The sequence below is a fragment of the Tupaia chinensis genome, unplaced genomic scaffold (genome assembly GCF_000334495.1).
Source record: "Tupaia chinensis unplaced genomic scaffold, TupChi_1.0 Scaffold000682_1, whole genome shotgun sequence".
NCBI classification, from domain to species: domain Eukaryota; kingdom Metazoa; phylum Chordata; class Mammalia; order Scandentia; family Tupaiidae; genus Tupaia; species Tupaia belangeri.
In genome coordinates this window covers 5,302,558-5,323,469 of record NW_006160205.1, presented here as the reverse complement: position 1 = coordinate 5,323,469, position 20,912 = coordinate 5,302,558, and the positions used below count along the sequence as shown (strand labels likewise).

The 20,912-nt window shown below is 38.9% G+C and overlaps 1 protein-coding gene across 17 annotated transcripts in view; it reads right to left on the bottom strand.

Moving 5' to 3' along the window:
* Positions 1 to 20,912, bottom strand: part of MAGI1 (membrane associated guanylate kinase, WW and PDZ domain containing 1) — a 794,937-nt gene that overhangs the window by 8,566 nt on the left and 765,459 nt on the right. For 7 of the 17 annotated variants that reach the window (XM_006160376.2, XM_006160372.2, XM_027776542.1 and 4 more), the window contains 6 exons: positions 19,031 to 19,223; positions 15,590 to 15,883; positions 12,056 to 12,259; positions 3,674 to 3,767; positions 3,481 to 3,541; positions 1,621 to 1,764 (listed from right to left, as the gene is read on the bottom strand). In XM_006160376.2, coding sequence (XP_006160438.1) covers positions 1,621 to 1,764; positions 3,481 to 3,541; positions 3,674 to 3,767; positions 12,056 to 12,259; positions 15,590 to 15,883; positions 19,031 to 19,223 — 990 coding nt within the window. The remainder of the gene's footprint in view (positions 1 to 1,620; positions 1,765 to 3,480; positions 3,542 to 3,673; positions 3,768 to 12,055; positions 12,260 to 15,589; positions 15,884 to 19,030; positions 19,224 to 20,912) is intronic. The other 10 variants (XM_027776543.1, XM_006160377.2, XM_006160375.2 and 7 more) reach the window with 3 other exon arrangements.

The window sequence follows — 20,912 nt, the reverse complement described above, 5'->3', positions numbered from 1 at the left end:
ATGGAGCTTACATTCTACAAGAAAGAACAGGAACATCACTGGCTTTCAAGTCTAAATCCTTGAATATGAATCCTATCACTTTTTGGTCAAGTGATCATGCTTAAGTCTTTCAATTTCTTGGTATTCACTTTCGCATCTGTAGAAGGAGATCACAGCAACATCCACACCTATCAAGCTATGGGGATCAAAGCAAATAATTCATATACATGTGCTTTATTGAACTCTATACCAGTACAAAATATCATGAAGGTAATATTTCATTCAGCCAGAAACTTTTTATGGTAATAAAAGATAAGGGAAAGCAAATCCTATGAATTAACATTCAAGAAAAAGAAATACATTCTACTATTTATCTTTCCTGGTCTGTGCGCAAATTGTGCACGCACAGGCAAAAAGCAAGGATACTCAAGAAGCAGGTATGCTGCTTGGCCCTGGAAACTGCATTTTTACTAGGTACCATTTTTCACTGTTATATTTTCTTAAACCATACTCCTGTTCTACTTTCTCAATTAAAAAACAGTATTAAAAAGTTCATTTTGGGGGCCAGCAGGTTGTGCAGAGATTAAGGCGGCAGATCCCATAGGACCAACTGTGAGGTTTGAGTCCCAGACCTGGTGGTTTGAGAAACACACTAGGTGCTTGTGCATGTGCACCCATAATCTTCAGAGGAGAATGGAGAAGAGGAGATTGTGGCATGATCATTCCTCTTTGGGAGGGGTGGTGATTTCTCACTTTCTCTCTCTCTTCTCTCGGCAAGCACAAGTAACCTATAGCAAAACTTTTTAAAAAAGTTATTTTAGAAAAACTTAAAAAAAAATCAAGACTGTGACTTCAGGGCAAATACTTAGTTCCTCACCCTCTGTCATTCTTTCTCTGCTCAGGCTCAATTTCATTTACTTTTTTCCTATCCTAACCTGACCTGACTGTTTGGTATCTTTTAATTTGTTGCAAATGGCTCTCCATGTAGACCTCTCAATCTATGTAACCTACCCATAATGAGTAAAAGACCTAGTTCTTCTTCATCATTTACTCTGCCCAAGAGAATGACTCATTCATCCAAAGTAACAGATATCAGATAGCAAAATAATATGCGATTGTCTTTCAACATTTGAATATTTAAAATTTGCAACTTTGACTACTATGGAGAAACTTGGAATATTTATGCCACATAGTTGTTGGCCCCTTGCTCTCTCTGAGGTGAGGTTAAAATGGCTTCTGACTAGCTCCAGAGAGAATGGAGCTCACTACCCAGAATCTGCATAGCTTTCCCGGTCCCTATGCACCCTTGGGGTACCCAGAACTCCCGGGAAAGGATGTGCCTGAACCATAAAGACAAAAACTATGGAAATAGCATTCAGAAAATGTCTGCTTTAATATGCTTTAAGTAATTTTAATCTTTCACTCATCCCCAAAGAGTTGGAAGGCTCACTTTTAGCAGCTATACTAACTAGGCTTTATAAAGAGAGAAAGACATGGTTTGGTAGGAATCATGCATTTAGAGTGTCTTAAAAAAAACCCAGAAAAATGTAATTCTCATAAACATAACTGTTTTAAAATATATATGTCAAGAAGTCAGTGTAGATGGTTTATTTACATCCACTCTGTACTCTCCCTACTTACCCTCATTTTTCCACATCTTTCTGCAGGACCATCTTCTGCTAAGCGCAGAACATAGAGGTCCATATTATACTCTCGGCCCCCTCGAAGGCTAAAGCCAAATCCCTTGGCTCCTCTCTCCAGTTCCACAGTGTAAAAATCTTGCTCCTATTTATAAACAAACCAACAAACAAACAAACAAATAAATGCAATCATTCTAGAAGAACTTAAATCCACACATATTTTCTCTCCATGTCTTCCCAAACATTCTTCTTTATGTTGACTTGGCAAAAAGACACCCCTTTGATGGGTCTTAATTGTTTGTTAACCATCTTCATTGATACGCATTAATCTCAGAAGTTGGAGATTCACAATCTGAAAATATCCATAAGCATGCCTCTCTATAAGCATGTATCTAACACAATATGCATGTATTAACATCTAATAAGTAAGGCTGCAATTGGCATTTGAGCCAGGAAAATTCTTCATTGCATAATACTTTCCCATTTAATGACAGATGTTCAGCCTTCCTGACCTACACTGGATAAATGCTAACAGTACCCACCATGACGGTACCAACAATAACCTCTACACATCTGCAGTGCAGTAACCATCCTGCAGGAGAATCATGAATGAACTACTGAAGGGTCCATGGTGGCCATAGTAACAGAACGAATTTCACTTTTCATTACCCAATGTTTCCCGAATTGCTTCTGCTATTATTTGCATAGGGACAGGTGTCTTATTCTGTGAGTCTCACCTGAAATTCACGAGCCTGAGAAATGCCTTATCAAAAATACATCTTCTTGGCAGAAATAAGCTTATAAAGATTCCTTTTTTTTTAAGAGAGAGAGATTTTTGCTATAGAGTGTGTGCACTCGCCAGAGAGACAGAAAGTGAGAAATGACCCCCCAGGGAGGATGGCCACACTGCAATCCCTTCTCCTCCGCTCTCCTCTCTAGACTTTGGGCATGCAAGCATATGCACCTGGTGTGTTTTAAACCTGGATGGGAACTCAAATGCGGGAGTCCAGCATCGCAACTATTACACTATCTACTGGTCCCTCTTTTTTGGGAATTTTCCTAAACGTAACTACCACTTTAGGTTATATTTTAACGTCTGAAGAAAGGTCAGGAAGACTCAGGTTCTAGGAAGGAAGTGGGTGGTGTAGCAACTGTCGGGCCTATCAATGATTAGAATAGAGATAGTATTTTAATTTGTGTGTCTGAAGAACATAATACTGTAATATAATTATACTGCTCATATGAACTCTAGATGCTTATGTGACATGTACTGGTTGTGATGGACCTTCATTTATTTTATTATATAAACAAATCAAGACCAGTTTTTCAATTGTGAGTATAGACAACTTCTCGTGGATTATTCATTCTTTCATCTAAACTGCTAGGAATATAACATTTTCAAACTGTCATTGCTATTTTGCTTTTAGTAGTAAACAGCTGAAGAGTGGGAGAGACTTCTCAAAGTTCAATTTTTCTTAAAACATTCTACTAATATGTAATTTTAACATTAAGCTGCTGGGTCTGGAACTCGAACTGCGGTTGACTACATGGGAGTTCATCAACATAACTATTATGCCGTCTGCTGGTTCCAAGAGCTTTGCTTTTTCTCTTATCTGATCCTTGGGCCAATTGCAGCTTTTCACTTTGTTTTTCTCCTACAAAAGGCTATCTAGGAATATTTTCAAAGGGACTAAAATAAAATATCATTTCCTAAGACATAAAATGTTAATTATTTTAACTAGAGATGCCTTTAAAAAAACAAAAACAAAAACAAACAAACAAAAGCCCTCCTAAAAATATCTCCAGAAAGTTGTAAGTAAATGTACAAAATATACAGAAGGAAAAGAGACCCAGCCCTTACCTGTGTTGCCTGGGGTGCTTTGAACTCAAACTGAGATTCCTGCTTTGCTTTGGTGGTATTTCTGCCAAGGTGAGAGAAATAAGTGTAAGAACGATTCACCGGGAAACTGAGAAAGAATCAAGGACCCGGAGAGTTGCGCTGGAGTTACTTTTTTCTCCTTTAAAATAATAAAAGAAATCAAAGCTCATCTGACCTTGTCTCCTGGGCCCCTTGCTGAGAAGGGGTGTGTGTGGTGGTAATGGTGGCAATCTTCTCTGCATTGGTCAACAAGGTGGCATTTGAGGACTCTGTAGGGAGAAACAGAACATAAAATAATGAAGGCCCCAGAGAAGACATTGTCAAACCAGGAGGTGTGCAAAAGCCCTGACCTGAATGCCAAGTGTGCCTTCTCTGTCACCATTTCAAACAGTTTGACTCAACTTTCTAAACAATTAGGAGTTTAATGAACCATTCTAAGAGCTCACATGTGGGCCACACATGCTCCCATGAACCTTCCTCCCAGCTAGACATCCCCATAAATGAAATAGAATTTGTCACAGAAACCGCTGCTCTAAAACCGGGGCCAAGGTAAGTCTCTCTCTCTCATTCTGTCACTGAAAAATGGCAGTCCCATCAAAATGCTGCACCCCACCAGAATTATTTCCCAGAATTTTACAAGCCGACAGTAAATGTCTCTGCTAACACACCCTGCGATTTATTACCAATATTTAGTGAGTCTGCTTGATATCGTCATGTGAATATTAAACTCAAAAGTGTGCACACATCTTGTTAAACACACATACATAATAAACACTTTCTTCCTCATTGCTTTTAATGAAGCACAACTGAAAATATGGAACTCCTGACAGAGCTCATCTAGTACCACTCATGAAAGATTAATTTTAAAACTTGCGTTAGTTTGAGGCAGAGTTTGTAAATATAAGTTGTATAAATCATGAAGCCACCTTAATGTAATGAATACAATTATATTCTTATGTAAATTGACTTTCTTCTCCACTAATCACATTCATAAGCAACTCCATTAATCTCTAGAAGTTTGGAGATTCAGAATCTGGAAACACTCCTGAGTATAACTGTGGACTAGATACCAACGTGCATGTATTAAAATTTAACCATTTATGTAGTCATGGTTCTACATTCTCTTACTAATTATTTCTCCATCAGGATGAAGGCAGGTGGCAACCGAATATGAATAAGTCATACTATTAATACTTATTTTTAGGTTGACTGTTTGGATGTAGCATATATTTCTTAATCAAGAAAATGCTAACTAGATGGTTAGGTTCTAAGATTAGCCTGTAAATACCAATATAATTCTTGGTGTACCATGAAGTCTAGAAGTTTCTATGAGTCCTATGCTTTACAACAGGCCTCTCAAATGTTTTCTGAATGGATATATCTACCATCAGGTATAACAAGGTTTCTATGGGAAAACAAGTATTCTAAACTGGGATACCCGGAATACATCTCTTTCCACTACAGTTGTGGGATAAAGTATATTTCACAAATCCCAACTATTTATGATCTCTCTTCCATCTTAATTTCCTAAGGCTATCATTCAGCTCATTTCTGGCTTCCTGTTACATTATATTCATTACATCGTGGAGTTAAATACTTGGCTTTGAGCATTAGAACAAGGTTTAAGTCCCCATTTTCTCTATTCACGATCTGTGCACATTTTCTCATTTGATAAAAGGTGATGCTGGCAGTAATTCCTCTCCCACGGATCAAAGAACAGGCAATGTGTAGTATAAAGTAAACACTCAATATCATTTTTTGTATCTATAGCCCTTGCTACTATTTTTTAGTTATCACTGTGGGAACTTCTAAAAGTATTTAAACTCCCTGCAAAAAGAGAAAGATGAAATATGATTTCAACAGTGTATCCTCCAGCTGTAAAAGTCCATTATTCTCATAGTTAAAGCACAAGATGAATGAGCTAATGTAACCAGATCAAGTGAATTGTTGTGTGAATCCTACTCAGGCTTTACGACAGTATTTACCACAATCTGTTTTACCAAATGTTTCTACAGATTGGAAAAGAACCTATGGTCAATTAAGTTTGGGAAATAATGGGTGGAACAAAGGTGCAAGTTTTGGTGTGTCTGTATTTTACTTTTCCTGAGGACTCGGAGCCTTTGCTAAGCCTGTATGAATTCTAACCCTCCGCAGAGGACATGGTGCTTCTCAACCTCACTGGGAGGGAGTTTAGGGCAACGGGTATGTGGTCAGATTCTGTAATCAGACAATCTGACTTTGCATCCTAGGCTCTACAGTAACTACCCGAGTCATAACCAATTACTTTCACTTTCTATGCCTCAGTGGCATCATCTGCACCCAAGCGATTAGCAGAAATACCTAAGGAAATTGGGGCAATGATTACTTGAAAGAAAAGTGTTCGGGATAGTTCCTGGCACAGACAAATTGCTCAACAAACAATTAGCTTATTTTTTATTGGCAACATGTATTTATTATTGTTATAATGCTGCAAGCATTATTAGTGCATTTTTATGATTGCTATTATAATAGAAATCATTTTATTTTCCAGAGCCTTCAGATACTGCCTCCTTTATATCACTCCCCACTATGCTCAGTTAACCAGCAAAAACTAAGTGATGAATTTTAGTGGTATTTCTCAAAGTGTGCCCACTCTATCAGTATACAGGATAAACAGACTACATAGCCTGTCCGCGAGACTGACTAGAACTTTCAAAAACACATTTTCCAGACCTGCAGCAAAGTTCAGATTGCTCATTGTAATTCATTTCATGCAGACTTTCTGGGAAATCACAAGACTGTTCGGGCCATGGGGAAATCATAATTGGGATACCAAAAAGAATGTTTCCTTGTAATTAAAGTGATTATAATTACTGAATTGTACAAAGGTTTCTCTATAGCATGCCTGTATATTCTTGGTAGCAAGAGTTTTCTAGGCAGATCAGATGCCATTCTTAACCAATTTTTATATTTCTGCTGCCTTTATGGTTTGATGAGGTATCATAGAAAAGCTTTCAATGCACATATCAATAGGCTCTCTTGATTAACATTCCTTTCTATTTTCCTATTTTTATGCATATGTAAATATTTTGGGGGTAGAAGCATAACTTTAAGCATTTTAAAATTAACATTTAATATGCAAAATTTAATATGCAAATATCTATTTGAGTTCACTAAGTTTTTCCTTCTTTCATTGTTTTTCTTAACCTATGAGCAACTACCATTAACTGATCATTTATACTACGCCAAGCACTGTGCAGACGAGCTCATTACCACAGGCATTGCTTCATTTAATTCTCACCACTTGATAAAACAGGTGCAGTTATTTGCTCCTTCCTACCCTTTACCAGTAGAGACCACTGAGGCTTAGAAAAGGTAGATCATAACCTCAAGGTCATTCAAGGAGCATATGGAGGCACTGAGAATTAAACGAAGCCTGCTTGTTTTAGACTTCTTCTGTTTACAAAGGAGTTACATATTGGTATGAAGAAAACCATATCTAATTGGAAGTTTCCTTTCAAATAAGCAATGTTTTTATTGTACTGCATAAATACTATCAATTTCTCTATGCAGGCCTGTCGATCAATTAAAACACAAACTATCTTTCTTCACCTGCTAGATTTCATGGGCCATCTTCAGAGCAATAAATAATTTTCAGCATATCGTAGATTTCTAGGATGCTTTTATAATATTAGTAAAGTTATACTTGGCTTAATGCACTTTTAAGTCTTTGTTTGGAATTAAACCAAGATTATATCTGATGACAGGCTCTCTAACTTTTTTAAATAGAGAGATGAAGCCCACTATCAAAAACTTATGCCTCTATCCCAAAGCAAAATTTGCCCCATATTACAGGAAAAAATATAAAGGAAGGGCCTGAAACAAGAGTATGAGTTTCTCTACCTTTCAGCAGAAGTGTTAGAAAGAGGGTCAATGAATTTGAGTTTGAAAACTCAGGCAAGTGAACAGATTATTTTTTCTTTTCTTTTCTTATGGTGTTTGAGTGAACATATTTTTTTTTTTTTTTTTTTTTTTTTTTTTTTTTTTTTTTTTTTTTGAGATTTTTTGCTATAGGGTCCGTGCGCTCACCAGAAAGGGAGACAGAAAGCAAGAAATCACCCTCCAGGGGGAATGGCCACACTGCAATCCCTTCTCTTCCATTCTTCTCTCAGGATCTTGGGCATGCACGCACACACGCCGGCATGAATTTAAGCCACCGGGTCTGGGACTTGAACTGTGGTCGACTACATGTGAGTCCAGTGACATAGCCATTACACTAACTACTGGTCCCCAGACTGAATATTTTTATGACGAATTACAGAAAGTACCCTATATCCTCTATTAAACAGTATTTATACCTACATTAGCTCTCCTAGAGGAGTGAAAACGTGTGGTGTTGTACTTTCCATAGTAGCCATGTATCAAGAAAAGTATATCCTAACTCTCAAGGCACAGTCGTGGGGCTGATCTAAAGCCTGATACTTACTCTTCTGAAAAGAGCTTCTACCTTGGGTTCTAACCATCTCCATGACAAATGGTTACAATGCTAACCTTGTTTCCATGTTAATATTCTTAGCCTCTCTTTCAGAATCCACATGAAAAAGCCAAGCAATTCAACCAAGGATACAATCAATATTTTAATGAATAAACATATATGTAATAAATATCTGAAGCCAGTGTTAAAACATTTGAATCCCATAAATATTTGAAAAGTTGAGGGAGACATTTTAATAATCTATGCCTTTGTCAAGGAAAAAGCAATATCTGCTTTGCCAAGTGCTACCCCCATATTAACAACTACTTCGGATCAGAGTAATCTGATCAAATTTAAGACTCTGATTTAAATAATATATATTTTAAGCTCATGAATATTTTCGTTCTCTTGAATTTGATTCAGTCTGATGGTTCCATGTTAGCCTGGCTCAGTGAGGTTCTGCCTTTTCTGATCAAAGTCTCGCTCTTACTCAGACTGTGTGGGTCATTTTCATGTAAGTATTGTGAGACTTGTCAAATTTTAAGTTCAGACTCAATACTTTCACCTATTCTCTGTGGCTTTCTGAGATGTCATTATGTATTTACTAACCTTCACCCATATGTTACAGGGGACAAGTTTCTACTCCGCCCCACCGCCCCTTTCACCCCCAGTCTGAAAGACAGTGAAAGCACAGGGTCAAGACTTCCTGATGCTGGCCTGACCAAGGTCTGGGAGGAAAGGCCTGCTAACAGCACAGTAATCCCAAATACAGGAGAGTCACATTTTGGAGCTTATGTCGGAGGAGTGAGAGAAATGGGGGAAGCACAGTGAGGAAAACTAGACCGAGATAAGTGATACTGGAGAAAGAATGAGGCAGCATGAATGAGATAAAGAAGTGGATTCAAAGTGGGTTCTGAGAACTGCCCAGTGAGGGTATCTTCTTGAAGTGGCTCTTAAGATTTCTGAGAACAGTATCCAGACAGGATGGATTTCTAAGAGCTTAGAAAGCACTCTGAATTAAGAACTTTAGCTTTCTCATAGGTATCACAAAACAAATAGCCTTTGGGCTACTTGATGAAATCAATATTAGAGTGGAAGATCTAAAGGAGGCCAGAGGTTCCTAACACAGAGCACCTTCTACCCTGCCATCAACCACGTCCAACATAATTTCACAGAAAAGAGTGGATTCAGCATGATTTTCTCTTCACCAAACCATGATGGTCACTCTCTGTCTTCCTGGTGTTTGCAAAATCCTCCTGAATCTCTCTAGCATCTCTCCAGAAATCTGACTCCCACTGCCTCAACTCTAATTTCCAAGAAGGCAATTTTTGGTCCCTTTTAGAAGATGAGCTCGTTCTCCACCAGACTTGATTCCTTTTACCTGCTCTCTGACACCTACAAAGTAACTGGTGCAGAGTTTTATTACTATGGCCACAAATTCCTAAAATATCCTCGATGAAATCACAACCTCAGAAGAACATGTGCTGCCTTAAAAAAAAAAATCAATCCTGTTTATGTTTATTTTCTCCTAGTCAAGGGAGCGTATGAGATGACAATGTGAATTTCATTTTTTAAAAATATCTTTTGTCATAGGAGGTGTACATTTACAGGAGAAAGTGAAACAAAAAGAGAGAGGAATAAAGTGAGAAATCAGCCCCCGGGGGGGTGGTCATACTACAATCCCTTCTCCACTCTCCTCTTGGCCTTTCTGGACATGCATGCATGCACACACATGAGCCTGGCATAATTTTGCAGCTGCTGGTTTCAGGACTCAAACCACAGTTGGCCATATAAGAGTCCAGAGCATTAACCACCAGGCCACCTGCTGGCCCCATGAATTTCATATTTTCTAATTGTTAAAATTTTAAATGCCTTTTATTGCCAACTTTTATTGGCTAATTCACACTGCATTGCATTTTTTTGTGTGTTCAGATTTTCAAAAAAAAAAAAAAACCATTTTCTGTTATATCTTATTTAATAAACACCTAGTCTGTATCCTGTAGCATAAGTCACTTCTATCTATGTCTTTCCTGATTTCAAACTCTATTTCTAAACCCTTCCCTCAAGGAGTGCTTTATTTCCTTCTTTCCTTTTTGGGATATTCTCTTTCCCACATCAAGACTGACCAGTTCAGGGTCATCAAGCCAATTTTGGTGTCCACCTGCTCTTTTGGATACGTTTCTTCAAATCTCTCCATGGCAATGTAGATAATCGTGTTTAAATTTATCGACTGCATTTGGCGCTCTCAACCATTAGTTACTTTATTTTTCTGGCTTCCTTCACCCTTTACATTAGGAACCTATGTTTTATCATCTTGTGATCACTTTCCTAAATTATAATAGCTTTCCAGGGTGGTGAATTGGTGGAATGGACTACAGACCAGATGGTAAATTACTAACCATGCACTTGAAGGAGGATGAAGTAGGCTATCATTCAAGGAGCTAATTTTTCCCTCCACATTTGGTTTAGCATATTTTTGGTTCAGACAAAGTTCTCTGTTCTTGGAATCAACAATTTTCAAATATTTATTGTTTGGTTTTGCATTTTTTTTTTTTTTGGTAAGGCGCTAACTACACGTCACTCAAATTTTGAAGTATATCCCTTGCCTTCTAATCATAAGCATGTAAAAATATTCATTTGGGAATAACTTAGATAAAAATCTCTGATTTTATTTTACAGATCTACGGTAAAAATGTCTGCAGTGAATGTTAATAGCAGCTAGTGGGCAGAGACCACGGTTAGCTTTGTATCATACCATCTCTACATACTACATTTTCCTCTTGAGAAATACCGACTTTTTGAGTATATGTTTCATTTTATAATGTGTAGCAAGAATTTTAAAAAAGTAAACATTTTTGAGAGAAGTATCACTTTCCACCCAAGGGCAAAGTCACCCTAGAATGGAGTCAATATTCAGGATTTCCCTTGAGAATCTATATTTACTGACATTAGTAGATCAGCTTCATTTTTACTAAACATGAATAATAAACAAAGTACTGATATTTTATACTTGGTAATTATCTTATTGTGGAAGTTGTCCTGTGCTTTGTAAGACGTTTAGAGCTAACCGTGGTCTCTGCCCACTGGCTGCTATTAACATCCACTGCAGACAATGCCCAATGTCCTCTGAATGCTGGTGGTAGGCAACTGCCATAGGTATGAAAGAATTTACCCAAACGTACAAACAACCCAAACAAGAAGAGGCCTAGTTTAATGTAGATATACTCTATCAAAGACATTGAGATTTAATTCTTTCTTAACCTATATTTAAAATTAGAGAAAAAATTAAGTAGGTAGAGATCTGAAGTCTTTCCTATTTTGCAAAATAAAACAAAACAAAACAGAAACCAGTGCATTCATTTATTCTGAAAAGTCATAGCCCTGGCTCTACACTGCCATTATGTAGATTTTATGAAGTCACCATACTATAGTTAAATTTCAGTGACTGCTTAAAAACATCATGAATGAGGGACCAGCAGATGGCATAATGGTTATGTAGGTGACTGTGGTTTGAGTCCCAGACCTGGTGGCTAAAACTCATGCCAGGTACGTGTGCATGTCCACTCAAGATCCCTAGAGGAGAAAGGAGGAGAAGGAATTGTGGCATGGCCATCTCCCCAGGGAGTGATTTCTTGCTTTCTGTCTCTTTCTGTCTCTCCAGTGAGCAAATGCGCCATATAGCAAAATTCTCTCTCTCAAAACAAAACAAAAAAACCAAAAAAATAAGTATTAATAATTTCAATATCAGGGGATCTTTATTACCTGCATGAAGACAATTCTATAGTTTTGAAGACAAGGACACCAGAAACAAAATAAGTTGGGAAAAATGAAAGATTTTCTGAAACTTGTATATCTGCAGCAAGACAAGAGTCACAGGGCAAGGGGATTAGTGAAATAAGAGGTGAGATATGGTTTAGTTAAGATGGCTCACAGTTGTTTGATAGGTATGTTCAGTTAGGAATGGATACGGCTGCCTCTAACTTCATACTATTCGATTACATGAACACTAATGAAAGAAAGAGAAAGAAAGCGAGAGAAAGACACTCAGACAGAGAGAGGGAGAAAGAGAGACAGAGAGATAGAGAGATAATAGGTATACTTTACCATCCCCAGGAATGATGCGGAGGGTAACTGTGTTTCCCGCTTCCTTGATTAGGTTGACAATGTCTGAATGGGATTTGTTGGTGATGGAACATCCATTCACTGCCAAGATCCGGTCTCCTACTTTCAGCTTGCCACAGCGGTCAGCAGGGCTCCCCTCAATAATCCGACCTATTTTGTGAGGCATAGCCACACATGCATTGCCTGCTTTGATATCGAGTTTTATTTTTTTTTTAAAGTTACGTGGGAATATAGTGAAGGGAGGAGAAAAAGGGTTGAAAAGGGAATTTTTTTAAGTGTTAATTAATTAAAGCATTAAGCAAATGTTATTAAAGGAGAGCTCTGCGCCGATGGTCATAACATTGGCAATATTCAGGGTGTCTGTATAAGAAGCTATTGCCCTGAAACAGCAGTGCATTGCTGCAGTCCCTTCTTGATTCAAAATTAAAGGAAAATCCCACTCCTCCACCCCCCTAAAATCAGTAAAAAAACTTTGGGTTATTTGGCAACTTCAGAGATTCCTGAGAGCCCCCAAAATAACTTGTCATTGGCTTATCTGGAGACTGCAAATGTGAAACCCAGAGAATTGGATGGTTGGTTTTACTCATTCTGTGTCCATCTCACTTCATTTTTGCCAGCTGTTGTTTAAGCTTCTGCCAGGGTTTGGTTCTTTCTCCATTGAGAAAAAATCACTGGGCTTCTGTTAAGGCCTAAGAGTACGCTAGCATCCACATTTCCATGTGAAAACATCTAATGTACAAACTCTTAGACTTTCTGCCTTCTATCCAGAATGATGAAAGCTTTAGAAAAAGGGCATAATTATAAGAGATGAGCCAAGAAAGCACCCAACCTTGACACTTGTTTTTTCCTTTCAAGACCTTTGCTCAGTCAGACTTTCTCATGTGCTTTCAGTGCAGGGCCGGACTGGCTCATTAGTTTCAAAACCATCCTCCTGCCTCACAAAAATCTCCTCAAAGGAATATGAAAATTGAGTGCCTATTCAGACTGAAGACATTGATCCAAAGCTAGGTTCAATTCACCCCTCAACTCTTTTCCTTTAATCATCTCCTTTCTCATCATCAGTTACTGCACAGCCATAATATGAACATCAGGAAATGGGCATTTGCAGAGGAAGGTTTACTGTGTACTTTGAGGTTCTCTATGTCATTGCTAACTTCTAGATAGAGGTGAAAAATTGGCTTTGAGGTCTGACGGAGGGTTTCTGGCTAATTGTATATTGTGTTTTCAAGTATCTAGTGGACAGTCATCTACTCTGAAAATTGTGTCTTTCTGTGGACTATGACGATATTAATAGTTATGTGTCGAGTTACTTTTGGAAAGGGTGACAAAATTCATGTAGGACACACTGAAACTAACTGAGGAGGCTCTTCCATCATAATTTGGATGTTAAGGGTAAAATATGTGGAAAAAATGTACTTTAATTCATTTGAATTTCAGCAGATTTGCCAGAGTTTACATTACAGGATGTCAAAAAATTTTTAAAAAGTCAGCAGTCTTAACAATAGAGGGGCAGGACGTTAGTGAGAAACAGATAGGGCTTATTAACTGTTGATGATGACATGTATAGTATTCTCAACTGGATTGGTCTGAGAAGTATTTCATGATGGGCAAAGTATTTTTACAAGCAAAATGAGAAATAGCAATTGACTGTTTTAAAAATAATTAGAATAATAAAAATAATGTTTGAGGAAAACATAGAAAAGATATTGAATGTTGAAGTGGGGAGATTAATGTCTCTGTACTGACTGACATGCATGGCATTCCCTTTTGAAAAAACAATGTAATACACTGTAAAGTTATATGTAATCCAATGTAATATAAAGAAGATTATGATGATGATAAAAAAAGTAAAGAAAAAAAAAAAAGTCAGCAGTCTTTCACTACCCAGCAGGTAGATGTGCTAGAAAGCTTCCATATCCAAATTCAAGGCCTTGATTCAGTTTAGCTCATGTCCAAGAACAACTCACATGACAAAGGTATCAAATAGCAAGTATCAAGAAAGTTCTGCATAGCTCAGAAGTCTCATGCAAGGTATTAAAGAAAGTTTAATTTGTTCATAAGAGCCAAAGGAAAATAATCAAAGATGGAGCTGTGAGTGAAAGCAGTCAGTCAATGTGCATTAAATAACACACAGCCTGCAACTTGACATATCTGCAATTTTTTTCTAGGAAGTAAATTGAGAATTCCGCAGTCATCACACAGTATACAAGCAGTCAAATTGTAGATCTAAAGAAAGCAACTAAGAATTTCTTATCCCCTTTCTCCTTCCTCTCTCCTTTCTGTTAAGTGGAACGAAATAGTCTTAGGAATTAATTTAATAACAAAAAGTGCCTTGATGCCAGGTCATCATCCATCCGTGACATGCAGCAATAACTATATTAATGTAGCTCATAAAGGCACTATTAGTAGTGGGTGTTTATCACAGCAGCCACACATGCATAGACCTGGCTGAGTCACTGTCCCCCACCAAACGTAAACTTTATGGGAAAGACAGCTTTAGCAGGAAGCAACATACCAAGATGAGATGGAGGTGAAGCTGAATTCTACTGGATCATAATGCTAACAAAATGTGGGACCTTGCCAATCTCAGCCAGAGGGTGATCTAGGCCACTGTCTTCAGACTTCATGTGGATAAGTCATTTGGGGATAGGGTTGAGGTACAAGTCAAAGCTTTTAGAGTCCTTTCCCCACTCCCATCACATTCCACCGTGATTAATAATACGCTTGAGAGATAAGAAGTGACTTTTATCTAATCAGGAAGGCAGATCATTTTTGGAGTGTATGGGCACAATCCCTTCTAATGGGAAACAGATTCATAAGTTACTATTTCCTGGAATCATGTGGGTTTTTATTAGTCTTGGCTAGTGCACCCAGCAGTGAGTTAGCCTTCTGAAAGGGTGACAAGAGTGTTTTCCCATATTCGCGGAAATGTTTAACATCTGTCAGGACCAGACAGGAAATTCGAATGACTCCTCACTAAGACTTTAATCAAGCAATAGCAAAAATATTACTTAAAATTAAAAAAAAAAATCAGATGGGAATAGAGTACAGAAAGTACATAGATTAGGTGGAAAGAGCATCTCATGTATTTTCATTCCTTATACTTCTGATTCTCCTGGGCATTTTACAACCTTAGACTCCTTTTTAAACTCTCAAGACTCTCTGAGACTACTGCTATTAATGACACCTCACTGAGTGCCTTTCTAAAGTCCTCTTCTGGCAAAAATTTTGGATACTGCATTGTCAAGAGACTGCTACTCAAATTTCACGACAATTTTATAGGTGCTTGAAGTTGTGTCTGATCATATATTCAGAACAGAACCTGAAAGGGTTAAAAAAAATCCCCAACCTTCTGAAGGGAAAGAACTATCATGTATATTCCATCCCCAATTAAGAATTTACCTAAAGCATAGGCAGTAAAGCATTTCTCTTAAGGAGCCTTTTGCTGTCTTTCATTGGCAAGAGCACACTCCCCAGCGAGGTGGGAGACCCTGGGGAAACGATCTCAGCACTCACCAAAGGTCGTGCCTGCTTCGGGCCTGCTCACCGAGGACACGATGACGAAGCCGAAACCCTCGTTCTCCCCACGCCGGATCTCCACGTCGTAGGGCTGCACCACGGTGCTCACCACGCCGCTGCCCGCGCCGCCGCCGCTGCCGATGCCGCTGGTGCTGCCACTGCCTGAGCTCACTGTGTTCAGCGAGTTCTGGCTGCCCTGCGGCGTGCGCTTCTCCTCGGTCAGCGATGCGGGCTGGTTGCTGCTGTGGTGGGATGAGGCTGGGGAGGGCATTTCGTTCTCTGTCTTGGGGACTGTGACAGAGAGATGATTGTCTGTGTTACCTGGCTTTGCCAAAAACTGTGCCCTGCCACCCAGCTGAACCTCGGTCTCCCATCTCCACAAACTTGCAAGAAATAGAGATTAGCCAAGGTAAGAGGTCAGTTGGCCTTACATAATGGGAATAGAGACTGAAAACAGGTACTCTTCAAAAATACCAACCGTTTGGTTTCCAGGATCATTATGTGAACACCAAAGAGGATTCCCAAATCATGTATCATTTTGAGGACAGAAGTCTTTTTTTTTCCTATTTCCACAATTCTTTCAGAGGGTCTGGAGGGAGTCATGCCCACAAACATTAACAGATCATTTTGACCCACTGATAACAGGATTCTTCTTACATCCTCTCCCTGGCATAGTAACTTTGTAATGTATATTAAGCCTCCTTATTTCTGTTAAAGTACATTTCTTTCTGATTTCAGCCACCTTTCTTTTCCAATTCACCAACCTAAAAACTGTAAAACCCACCTATAACCTACAAGCCTCCCATGTCTACATGTCTCACCTTTTTGGACCAGACCAATAGAAAAACTCTTCACTAAATTCCAAACGTCTCTCACTCTCAAAATCAAATCAAAGGAACCCTTGTTCCTGATCACCCTGAGAAAGGCATGTTTTGCCTCCTCTCTGGGCCTAGGTCCCTCATATTTGTGCTTAGAAATAAACCACACGGATTATTATTTTTGCAGAATTGGTTCTTTCTGTCAAGAATTAAAAACATAGGGATCAGCAGTTAGCGTAATGGCTATGTCACTGGACTCCCATGTAGTCGACTGTGGTTTGCCGCCCGGACCCGGTGGCTTAAACTCATGCTGGGCGTGTGTGTGTGCACATGCCCAAGATCCCAAGAGGAGAATGGAGGAGAAGGGACTGCAGTGTGGGATCCCCCCTTGGGGGGTGATTTCTCGCTTTCTATTTCTCTGTCTCTCTCTGTCTGGCAAGTGCATGCGCCCTATAGCAAAACAAAACAAAACAAAACACCTCTCCATAAAAACAAAAAAAGGAATTAAAAACATATAGTATATCAACATCCATGCTGAGATTCAAGTTTGCAGCAGGTTCAGCCCACTGGGAAAGACTTCCCATTGCACAAGGAAAGCATACACTAAGTGCAGGTGCGGGCTGCACCAATGAGGACTGCCGTCTCAGGTACAGCCTCTGCTGCACACTCTTGTCCTCGCTTCCTTGGAGTCAGATTTCTGCTCAGCTTCTGCTTTGGCCATCAGTAAAGACCCTAAGCTGACTGTACTACCTGTCAGCACCCGTGAAGGGTATACGCAGCTTCTTTTCCTCGTTTCCAGAGGTCAGCATCTACTCCGATCACAGATATGGATACGGAAGCCTCCTTCTGAATTTAGTCACCATTCTAGTGCCACTGCTTTGTCAGGTGACATAATAAAGCACTCAGTCCTAAACAGGCAATATAGTAGGTGGAAGTGACTATGCCAAAAACAAAACCATGTTTAGGTTTTGGGTAAGACTATTTTTGCTTCTCCTTTCATAATTTTTTTATTTGAAAAAATATTCATATGTTTTGGCATCAATTGTACCATTTTAATCATTCTTAAGTACACAGTTGTCCTTGTTGCATCCACACTGATATGCAACTGACATCACCATCCATCTTCAGACCTCTGTCACATTCCCAAACTAAAACTTGGTATTCATTAAACACTAACTAATTACCACCTCCCCTTCCACCTGCCACTGAGAACCACTGTTCTTTCTTTCTGTGATTTGATTATTCTAGGTACCTTGTACAGGAAGTATTTGTTCCTTTGAGACTATCTTATTTCTTTTAGCATAGTATCTCTTCATGGCTTAGCCTGCCTTATACACAGACCTTGAAAATCCAAAATATTAAAGATTTTAAAAAAAAACCCGAAACAAACCCCCCAAAATATCACAAACCCATACTATTTTTTGGGGGTTAAGGAAGTAAAATAGTTTTCAACTCATCTCAAAACACCAATTCTACTGATTGCTTTTGGCCGCAAAGGATCTTGTGTTAAGAAGGATTTTGAGGCCATAAATGAGCTCTAGGGACATAATTTATGGGTGAGTAACATCGTTTTCTATGGCTGTTGTAGGTAGAACTCCTACACTAGAATTTTATATCTTAATTCTGTGATTAATTACATACTATTTAAAAATGGGTTATACTAGGGTTATTTTTTTTTGACAAGGTACCAATTTATTTTATCACCTAGGTATTTGTTTTACTAATATTAATTCTACAAAGAACTCATAATATTTCATGTCAATTTCTTCAGTAATTCAAGGGACACAACATTTAATCTTTGTGGTAGGAGTGGCATACAAAAATGAACAATTAAGGTGCATGCTTTCAAAAAGCTGTTAAGTCAGTGAAAATCTCTCTCTCTCTCTCTCTCACACACACACACACACAATTAGCTACTTCAAAATGGCAGATTTTGATACAAAAGTACACCATCTATCAAAAGAATGGCAAGGGAATGCTAAAATTTGAAAGCAGCTGGAAGGAGGAGGGAATTTCCAGGGAGGATGGTTATATTTGAGCAAAGCCTGGAAGGATAGGTAGTATTTTGAGAACTAGGGTTTGAAGCCTCTGGGCAGGAAGAAAGAATCAAAGATGACCCAGAGCTGAGCAGCTCTACAACTTTCTAGCAGTGAGAGGGGGGGAAAAAAGTCTTGCCTTAATACCTATGGTGGTCAACAACAGATTAAGAAACCACTAACTTTTTTAGATGCTTATTTTACACCACAAACTTAATTTCTGTTTTATTATTTGGAAGATATAATGCTTCTGACTTTTATGTAATAAACTTTTGTTGAAGATTATCACCAAATGAAGAGGATGGCTAAATTCTTAGCATGGGGACTGGAGGGTGGTAATAAACATTCAACCAGCCTTCTTCAGGAAGCCTTTGCTGAACATATGCACATAACACATTAAAGTTCTTTTGAATGACAGTAGTTCTGCAGGGTTTGAGAAAAGCAAGCCATCTGGAAATTCTGAGCTTGATCACATTTGCAAACATTTGCTAAAATAGATGCTTGAGGAGGCAGACATGGGAAGGAGGCCTTTTCTGTGCATGAAGTGACAATGCCCTGTCTGAAGGAATGAATGAAAAACATACCTGCAAATACCACTTTGCGCCGCACTGTGAGATTGACGTGGCCTTGCTTGGCGGCCTGTTGCATGAGCTGGACCACAAGCTGGTGTGATTTTCCAATGACTGGTGTTCCATCCACACAGATTAATTCATCTCCAGACCTCAGGCGGCCGTCTGTATCAGCAGCACCCAGTGGTACGATGTGACCAATGTAAATCTGTTGAGTCATTGGAAGATGGAGGAAACACGGCCCTATTATTACACTGATGGCTGTCACATCTCCAGGAATAATTCAGTTCATTCATTTATTCATGTCTGCATGCTCATCACAAACACTTATTGAGTACCCACTGTGTACAAGGCACTGTGCTAGGTGTTGCTATAATTCTTTTTTAAAAAATTATTTAATTTAACTTTGCTCACTTATTTATTTTGACCAGAGAGGGACAGAGCGAGAGTGAGAGAGAGAGAGAGAGAGAGAGAGAGAGAGAGAGACGGAAAGTGAGAAAGCAAGCCGCCAGGTCAAGGACTTGAATCACGGTTGCCATGTGGGAGTCCAGTGCTCTTAACCACCACACCACCTGCTGGTCCTGCTGCTACAATTCTTAAATGGTGGAAAGGATGGTTCTTGCTTGATTCTGTGATGTGTATCTGTGGTCTACTGATGAGTCACTCTTCGCCTTCACAGAAAAAAACCACTTTACCGCCTTTGTAAAATCTTTTCTCCTTTCCTACCTAAGAACTACTCTTTCATAAAACTGCTAATTCCAATAATAATAATGGTTCTCTTTAAGGGTGCAGCACTGTGCCCAACTACAGGGAATGTGCAATAAATATTGTTGAATGAATGATATGAGCAAAGTCTGGGTTCACAGCCCCATTTCTGTAAACTTTTGGGATCTGAAAAATAGAGCAGTCTTTATACTTACTGTCTCGCTGTCATGTTCATCATCCACTCAACTTTAGCTGAAAATATTGGTGCCTACCTTGCCCTCCCTGGAGATCATAATGCTACCATTACCTCTCCATGGCATTTGCAATTCTCAGAGAATTCTGATCAAACAGTGCATAAGAACATAGGTTCCTGAGTCAGGCCACTGTCAATCCCTCCATTCACAAGCTATATGGTCTTAGAGAAATTAATTAGCCTTTCTATATAGTTATTTTCTGATCTAAAAAACCTAGCGAAAGTACATGGATTTGATGGCTACATGAGAGAATGTGTGTTGAAAACCTGTAGCACAGAGTCTGATCCACAACAAACATTCAATAATTATTATTATCACAAAGGGATAAACAATACATATCTTCAGTTCTCTTTTCTCCTTTCCAAAGAATCCTGTGATGTTATACGACACTTACACTAAAGCTGAAGAAACTGAGGTTGGGGAGGTTAAGTGAATCCTCACCCTGTTAAGGTCCTTTATCCACTTTTGTAAAGACAAGGGTTCTGTTTTGTCTAGTCTCTCCTAATGCATTGGGAAGTGCTCTCTGCACACGGGCTACTCCATGTACAAAACCTGTGGGCACGTTGAACAGAATTGGCCAGAAAAACATGGCCATTGTCTTGTTAGTTGACAATGATATCACTCGCTAGTTTGCTTTTTGTTTTCCCTTTCCTTAGTGGGGGTCTCCAGGTGCTATCACTGCCACTTTTCACAAACACTAATATAGACTTTTTAGAAAAGTCCTAGTCCATTCTTCCTCAGGAAAAAAGTCTATCACGATATCCCATTAAAAAGATGATACTGCTCAAGATGAAAGAGTCAGAGCTGCATTGAGCTGGACTCAAATCTTGGTGATTTGTCACTGCTGCCGTTTTGCTGCAAAGTCACAGAAAATAGCACTGGGGAGAGAAAGGCAAAAAAAAAAAAAAAAAAAACCAAACGGTTCTCCTGGTTCATTG